This window comes from Jaculus jaculus, chromosome 2, assembly GCF_020740685.1.
Source record: "Jaculus jaculus isolate mJacJac1 chromosome 2, mJacJac1.mat.Y.cur, whole genome shotgun sequence".
NCBI lineage: Eukaryota > Metazoa > Chordata > Mammalia > Rodentia > Dipodidae > Jaculus > Jaculus jaculus.
In genome coordinates, this window is record NC_059103.1 from 34,440,837 (window position 1) to 34,450,084 (window position 9,248).

General features: G+C 39.5%; 1 protein-coding gene across 1 annotated transcript in view; it reads left to right on the plus strand.

The window, feature by feature from the left end:
- The window catches only part of LOC101610564 (zinc finger protein 709-like), a 77,360-nt gene extending 75,007 nt beyond the window's left edge, over positions 1–2,353 (plus strand). The window contains exon 4 of the mRNA XM_045143726.1: positions 497–2,353. Within this exon, the coding sequence (XP_044999661.1) occupies positions 497–2,039 (1,543 nt within the window). The 3' untranslated portion in view covers positions 2,040–2,353. The remainder of the gene's footprint in view (positions 1–496) is intronic.
- Positions 2,354–9,248: the final 6,895 nt, after the last annotated feature.

Below are 9,248 nucleotides of genomic sequence, written 5' to 3' on the forward strand. Positions count from 1 at the left end.
GACCAAGAGACCCTGGCATACACACATGCAAATAAATAAATAAATAAATAAATAAATAAATAAATAGATTTTTAAAAATCTGCATTGTGAGCCGGGTGTGGTGGTGCGTGCCTTTAATCCCAGCACTTGGGAGGCAGAGGTAGGAGGATCACCATGAGTTCGAGGCCACCCGGAGACTACATAGTGAATTCCAGGTCAGCCTGGACTAGAGTGAAACCTTACCTCAAAAAGCAAAATGAAACAAAAAAATCTATTCATTGTGAATATCCTTACTATTTTGATAATAGCTGTGATTGAAGTCTTCCAGAACATTCATTATATGCATAATCCTAGAAAAAAGTAAGAGTAATTGTAATTCTACCTATTGATGATTATGGCATCTTTAATAATCAGTTTTACAATTGCTAGTATATAATACACTAATGATCTCTCTCTCTCTCTCTCTCTCTCTCTCTCTCTCTCTCTCTCTGTCTCTCTCTCTCTCTCTTTTAAATAGAGAGAGATCCTGTGAAAGGAAAGAAAGTCAGTGTGGGGAAACCTTTAGCCAGGTGTCAGCTCTTGAACAGAACAAGAAAACTCTTCCTGGAGCAAAACCCCATGAGTGCAGTGTGTGTGGAAAAGTGTACATGTGTCACTCATCTCTTAAAAGGCACATGAAATGTCATACTGATTGCAAACCATATCGGTGTCACAAATATGGAGAAAAGTCACATGAATGTAAGGAATGTGGGAAAACATTCAACCTGCAAAGTTCATTTCGAGTACATGAAAGGACTCACACTGGAGAGAAGCCCTATGAGTCTAAGAAATGTGGGAAAGCTTTTAATCTGCCCAGTTCCTTTCAGATACATGAAAGAACACACTCTGGAGAGAAGCCCTATGAATGTAAACAGTGTGGCAGAGCTTTCACATATTACCAGACTTTTCAAATACATGAAAGGACTCACACTGGAGAAAAACCGTATCAGTGTAAGCAATGTGGGAAAGCCCTCAGTAGTCCTGCATCCTTACGAAGACATGAATGGACGCATACTGGAGAAAAACCGTATCAATGTAAGCAGTGTGGAAAATCCTTCAGTCGTCTCACATCTTTACAAAATCATGAAAGGATTCACACTGGAGAAAAACCATACAAATGTAGAAAATGTGGCAAAGCCTTCAGTTTTTTAAGTTCCTTTCACACACATGAAAGAATTCATGCAGGACAGAAACCTTATCATTGTAATGAATGTGGGAAAGCTTTCATTTTTCGTCCAAGCTTTCGAAGACACATGATGATGCACACTGGAAATGGGCCTTATAAATGTAAGGAATGTGGAAAAGCTTTTGATTGCCCCAGTTCATTTCAAATTCATGAGAGAACACACACTGGAGAGAAGCCCTATGTATGTAAACAGTGTGGTAAGGCCTTCAGTTGTTGCAGTTCCTTTCAAATGCACAAAAGGATCCATACTGGTGAGAAACCCCATGAATGTAAACAGTGTGGTAAAGTCTTCACTCGGTCCAGTTCTGTGCGAATACATGAAAGGATTCATACTGGAGAGAAGCCCTATGAGTGCAAACAGTGTGATAAATCTTTCAGTTACTCTAGTTCCCTTCGAATGCATGAAAGAACTCACACTGGAGAGAAACCATATGAATGTAAGCAATGTGGTAAGGCCTTCAGTTGTTCCAGTTCTATTCGAAAACATGAAAGGACACACTATGGTGAAAAACAGTACAAATGTAAACAATGTGGTAAAGCCTTCAGTTGTTCCAGTTCCTATCAAGTGCATGAAAGGACTCATAGTGGAGAGAAGCCCCATGAATGTCAGCAATGTCATAAAACTTTCAGTTGCTCCTGTTCCTTTCAGATCTGTGAAAGAACTCACACTGGAGAGAAACTCTATGAATGGCAGCAGTTGGTAAAGCATTCAAATGTTTCTGTTCCTTTTGACTACATGGAAGAACTCATGATGTACAATAATCCTTTGAATAGAAACCATATAGTAAAATTTTCAGTTGTCCCATTGCCCTTTGAAGATAAGAACTCTTCCTGAGAGAAACATCATGCACATAAATTGTGGAAAAATGTTCAGTGATCTGGTTATGAACACCAAAAAGCATTCATACTAGAGTGGAACCCTGTGCCTGTAAATGGTGGGAAAGCTTTCAATGGTCATACAATGTCTTGAGATCACTTAATATAGAAGAAAACTATATGTAAAGAATGTGGAGAAGCCTTCAGTTGTTTGGTTTATCTGGAACCCACCAGCAGTCTGAGTGGATAGAAATTTGAGGGGTATAAGTATCTTGTGAAAATGTCCAATGTTCATATTCTTTTTAAAAATTACTTATTTGCAGATACAGACAAAGAGGGAGAGGGAGGGAGGGAGGGAGAGAGGGAAGGAGGGACGAAGAGAGAGAGGAGAGAGAGAAGGGACGTCAGGACCTCTAGTCACTGCAAACAAATTCCAGATACATGCACCACTTTGTGCTTCTGTTTTTATGTGGGTACTGGGGAAACGAACCTGGGTCCTTTGGCTTTTCAGGCAAGTGACTTAACCACTAAGCCATCTCTCCAGCCCCATGTTCTTTTAAATATATGAAATGACACACCTTATAAAAGTGAAAATGACAAAAAAATTGTATTTCTTTGAATTTCCCCCTCATGTGAAATTAAAAGCTCATGTGAACAAAAGCACAAGAGATAGATTTTATAAATGTAGATAATATTGGTAAGCTTCATGCAAATTCATATAATTAAAGAAATTATAACACTTATGAACATTGCTTTTGTCAGGTGCTTCTTTAAGAGTCTGTTTCCAGGGCTGGAGAGATGGCTTAGCAGTTAAGTGCTTGCCTGTGAAGCCTAAGGACCCCCATTTGAGGCTCAGTTCCCCAGGACCCATGTTAGCCAGATGCACAAGGGGGCGCACGCGTCTGGAGTTCGTTTGCAGTGGCTGGAGGCCCTGGTGCGCCCATTCTCTCTCTCTCTGCCTCCTTTTTCTCTCTATTGCTCTCAAATAAATAAATAAATAAATAAATAAAAGATTTAAAAAAAAATTAAAAAAGAGAAGCGGTAGCTTTTTAAAAAATACAAATAAAAAAAAGTCTGTTTCCAGACAGTGGATTTCTATTTTCCCATTAATATTGAGGTGCAGTGATTCTAGGCCCTTATTAAGAACTAGTATATGGGTTGGAGAGATGGCTTAGCAGTTAAGGCACTTGCCTGCAAAGCTATAGGACCCAGGTTTGATTCCCCAGGACCCACATAAGCCAGATGCATAAGGTGATGCATGCATCTGGAGTTCATCTGCAGTGGCTGCAGGCCCTGGTGCACCCATTCTCTTTCTCTCTCTGCCTCTTTGTCTTTCAAATAAATAAATAAAACTTAAAAAAATTAAGAAAGAAGTAGTATATATGCTAAATAGGTAAAGTTTTCATTCAATCTGTTATTACAATCTTGTTTTAAAAAAAAGTGTTTCAGATACGAACTCCCATGTAGCCTAAGTTGGCTTTGCATCCACAATTCTTTTGCTTCCACCTTCTGAGTAGGATTATGTGTATCCAAATCCATGGCTTAGTCATCATTGTGATAGAAAGAAGTTTATTTTGGAGAGGTCGAGGAGCCCTTATTCTGTGTTTCATGATAAATAGTTGACATAACTGTATGTCAAGTTTGTCTCATCATATGCTGTCATTTCAGTTTTTAAATCTTTATTCCCTTGTTATTTTTCATTCCTTCTGTTCATTTTTGTATAATGGATTTTGCCTTTAATGAAGAGCCCTGTCATAGCATTTATAGGGGGAAATGGTTTTCTGGAAATGTGCTAATATGGGTAGTAAGTGGTAACATTGTGGTTGCATCTTTTTTTCTTTTGAAACTCAATGTCATGTAGCCTAAACTGGTCTAAAACTCCCTGTATAACCAAGGGTAGCCTTGGACTTCTGATCCTCTTACCTCTGCCTCCAAGTGCCAGGATTACAAAAGCACATCTGTTTATACTGCTGTGGGGATTGAACCCAGGCCATCATTCATGCTAGGCAAATGCTCTACCAACTGAAGTACACCCACATACACATAGTCTGCCTTCTACAATTCACACACTGTAGCTCCATTTCAGAGTTCGCCAGCATTCACTTGCATGAGAAACATCAGGCAGAATGAAGGAGATGCTCATCAGGATCACATCCACAGGCACTCGGGGACCCTTTCTACCTTATCTTCTGGATGGTTTGCCTGCTAATTAAGAGTACAGTCATAGGACTGGAGAGATGGCTTATTGGTAAGATACTTGCCTATAAAGGCTAAAGACCCAGGTTCGATTCCCCAGTATCCATGTAAGCCAGATGCACATAGTGGTGCATGCACCTGGAGTTCATTTGCAGTAGCTGGAGGCCCATTCTATCTCTCTCTCTCTCAAATAACTAAATAAATAAAATAAATTTTATAAAAAAAGAGTACAGTCATAGAGCTAGAAGTATGTAGCTCAGTGGCATAGTTGCCTGGTATGAAGGAAACATGGATTTCATCCATTACTACAGAAATGTTAACATTTTGGTCTGTAACACTCTGCATATATGATGGTGATGCCATAAGAGCATAATGGATCTTAAAACATCTTACTGTTTGGTAGCATCATAGCCTGTGTAATGTTATAGTGAAATAATTGTGCTTTGGTATTGTGTAAATAAACCTATGCTTTCAAGTCTATAAAAGTATAGCATATGTAGTTAGGTAAGTACATAGTGCTTTATAGCAATAAAGAATTGTATTGTTAGTTTATATATTTGGTATTGTTTTAATCATTATTTTATAGTCTACTCCACCTACTTTTTAAGAAGGTAAATAGCCTGAGGCAGTTCCTTCAGAAAGTATTCCAGAGAAGTCACTTCTGTCATTGGAGTTGATAGTTTCCTCCATATTACTTTAGTGCTCTGACCCTCCAGTGGAGAAAGATGTCATAGTAAAAGACAATATTTATGATCATGGCCCTATGTATTCCTATCCTAATGTTTACATCTGTATCCTAGATGGTTTCTTTTTCTTGAGACAAGTTTTCTGTAGTGCAGGGTAGCCTTGAATTCAATGATCCTTCTGCTTTCACCTCCTAAGGGCTGGCATTATAAGTATGTGCCATCATGCCTGACTTATGTCCTCATTTTACAGAGAAAGTTTTTCACAAAAATAATACAAAACAAAACACATGTTTACAATCCCAGATCTCAGGAAGCAGAAGCAGGAGAATTGTCAGAAGTTTAAGTCCAATCTAGTCTGCACAGGGAGTTAGTTCTAGGTCAGACAATACTATATAGTGAGGCCTTGTCTCAAAATACCAAAAATAGGGTGCTGGGGAGATGGCTCAGTGGTTAAAAGTGCTTCCTGACAAAGCCTGACTATCCAGATTGTATTTCCTAGTGCCCACATAAACCAGGTGTATAAGTTGACACATGCATCTATTGTAGACATGTTGCTTGGCTGAACATCCAAACCAGGCACAGTTTAGGGGAGAAAGGGATTATTTTAGTTTATAGGCTCAAGGGGAAGTTTTATCTATGGTGAAATAAGCTAACTCCCTTTCATAAATCCAAGCAGAGAGAGAAACTATCATCAAGCAACACCAATGAGCTAGAAGCATGAACAGAACCAGCAGCAAGCAGCAGGGACCACCACCTGAGCTCGGACTGTCCTCTTATGCCTTTGGGCTGCAATCAATTCCTCCCTCAAACACATCTTAGGGCTGGACTCTAGGATCTGCTCCCAATGACAACTCCTCCAGCTAAGTAGCTGGAGATCCAGGTTAAGCTTTAATAAAACATCTCAGTAGGGGCTAGTTATGTGGCTCAATGATTAAGGCACTTGGCCTGCAAAACATAATTACCCAAGTTTGATTCCCCAGTACTCACATAATGCACAAAGTAGTGCATGCAACTGGAATTTTTTTTTTTTTGTAGTGGCTGGAGTTCCTGATGCACCCATTCTCTATGTCTCTCTTCTATCTCTATGATTGCAAGTAAATAAATAAAAATATTAAAAAATAACCTGAGTCTGTGGAGGACATACATTCAAACTACCGTATTCCACTCCTGGCCACCAGTAGACTCATGACCATCTAACACTGCAAATTATATTTAGTCCAACTTGAAAGGTCCCCCTAGTCTTTACCAACTTTAAGACTATTCCAAAGTCCCACGTCTCATGTGAGATAATTTAATAGGACTTAACTATAATACCTGTTAAATTGAAACAAGGTACATGCTTCCAACATATAATTGCATAGAGTAAACATTTTCGTTTCTATAAGGCATAACAAGGAGAATCTGGATCAATGCCAAATCAACCATTAAGTAAACATCAAATATCTGCAGTTCAAGCCTGGCATTCATAACCAGTGACAATAGTCTCTGGATTTTTCAATAACACCTCTCCAGCTGGACTAAGTAGTCAGAGAAACTTCCATTTCAAGCCCACAGCGTTCCATGGTTGTATAGTCTTGTAATATTCAGAATGTCTCTGGGTCTCCATTGTGGGCCTCTTATCCAATCAGAGAACTGTTAATTACCTGCATAGGCTGTGTGCCCCTATTGCCCAGGTGTGTACATCTTGTCTGGCTGGTTAATTTCATAGCTTGCAGATTCCCTGCTTGTTCATGCTCTTGGTGGCTGTTATCCCCCAGCAGCCCCTATAGCACTTTCCAACACTGTGAGGGGTAGCCAGCAGGAACAAAGTTCCAGTATGATCTCAGCGTTCTCTGTCTAGAGCCTGTGGCCTCTTCAGCAATAGGGTCTTACTCTTTAGCTCTGGGGGCTAAGTAAGTACTTTGGTAATAGCCTGCATTCTTTTGGAGACCTCATTGCTCTCCCCAACCAACAGCTAACAGTGGGGTATTAACCCAGTTCTAGCACTAGGAATTACAAACCATAGCCCATGGTTTTAAGATTAAAAATTTTTCCACCCTCTCCTGGGCCTTTCTGCCTTAGTAATCCCTCCTCTCTCTTATTAAGGGTTACATCTTTTATTTTGATATCCAGGAGGATAGATAGGTGCTGAGTCATGTTGGTATTAGGTTTGTGTAAATCTCCTTCCTCCATTCTCACCCACCTTCTCCCTAGGTCCTTTCACTCCCGTGTTTTGTCTCTAGTGTTACCTGTCTAGTATCAACTCCTCTTCTCCCTCCATATTTCCAGTTTCTCCTAGCTTCATTCTAGCTCTCTGTCAATACACCTGATGTTTAATGCTACTTACATACAACTCAAGTTGTTCCAAGTTGATAATGCACCTGAGGGAGTACATGCAGTGTTTGTCTTTTCTATGCTTGTGTGAGTTGACTTAGTATATTTTTTTTGCAGTCCATCCATTTTCCTGCAAATTTCATTATGTCATTTTTTTTCCTTACTGCTGAGTAGAATTCCATCATGTGTATGTACTACATCTTCATTAATCTGTCTTCATTAATCTTTCATCTATTGATTGGCATCTGGGCTGATGCCAGATCCTAGATATTGTAAATAGAGCAGTGGCAAACATGGATGAGCAAGTGTCTCTGTGGTAAAAAGTAGAGTCTTTAGGGTGTATGCCCAGGAGTGGTATAGGTGGATCAAATGGCAGGTCTATTTTCACCTTTTGGAGGAGTCTCCATAGTGATTTCCATAGTGCTTGTACCACAGTCTGTTGCCACCAGCTGTGGATGAGGGTTCCTCTCCCATCCTATCCCCACCAGCCTTTTTTTTTTTTTTTTTTTTTGGTCATTTGAATTTGGATGTTGGCCATTCTGATTGGTGTGAGATGGAATCTGAAACCTATTTTAATTGGCATTTTCCTTATTGCTAAAGATGTTGAACAACTCTTTAGGTGTTTATTGGTCATTTGAATTTCTTGCTTTAAGAACTCTCTGTTCAGTTCCCTTTCCTATTATTTTACTGGGTTGCATTTTTATTGCTTAGTTTTTTTTGAGTTCTTTGTAAATTCTAAAAAACTTCTGTGGGCCATATGTATGGTGAAGATTTTCTCCCGTTCTGTAACTTGTATATTGACTTTTCATGGTTTACTTATCTCTATATTAGCTTTTAAGTTTTATGAGAAAGTAAGAACATGGGCACACCAGGGCCCCTTGATGTTGCAAATGAGCTCCAAATGCATACGCCACTTTGTGCATCTGGCTTTATATGGGCACTGGGATATTGAACCTGAGCTGGCATGCTTTGCAAGCAAGTACCTTAACTGCTGAACCGTCTCCCAGCCCTGATACAACTTCTCAAGTGTATTAAGAAATTCTGTTTACATCCAAAGATTAAGTAATCATTTATTTTATCAATATAATAGGAATTCACTGGTTTTGGGGTTTCATCATCTTTTTACATTTCAAAGTTTCTGAAGGATTCTTTCAGAAACTACCAAGTAGAAATATCCTTCCAATATTGTGGACTTACTTCTGAGTGATACAGTGTACAGTGATACAGATTTGCTCACTTGTGCAAAGCTGTAGGCTCTAAACCCTATTGTATTAAAAAAATAAAAGAAGGGGCTGTAGAGATGGCTCAGTGGTTAAAGATGCTCACTTGCAAAGCCTGACTGCCCAGGTTTGATTCACCAGTATTTATATAAAGCGAGACACACAAAGTGGTGTATGTACCCAGAATTTGTTTGCTACGGCGGGAGGCCTTGGTGTGCCCACATTTACTCTCTCAAATAAATAGATATTTAAAAAAATAAAAATAAAAGGGGAGTGGTAGAACGGAAGAAGAGAGGGAGACAAAGTGCATGCCTGAGAACTTTATGAGATACATAGCTGTCTTTGGAAAAAGAATTGCTGAGACCAAGGTAAGTAAGCTGTGTTCAAGCTTTCCCCAACAAGCTGGGCATGGTGGCACACTTTTTAGTCCTAGACTCTGGAGGCTGAAGTAGGAGAAGTACTGTAAGTTTGAGTGCAGCCTGGGCTAGAGTGAGTTCCAGGTTAGCCTGGGTAGAGTGAGACCCTGCTTCAACAAAACAAAACAAAGCAAAGCAAAGCAAAACAAAACAAACTTCCCCCAAGATAAAAATGAAGTTGAACTGGGGGGAGCAGTCACTTAATTTTTTGTTGTTGCTTGTTTTTGTTTTTCCAGACAGGGTCTATAGCTCAGGCTGACCTGAAATTCACTAAGTACTCTCAGGGTGGCCTCGAACTCAACAGCAATCTTCCTGCCTCTACCTCCGGAGTGCTGGGATTAAAGGCGTGCACTACCATGCCTGCTACTTAATTTTATTTATTTTTGTTTATTTTTAT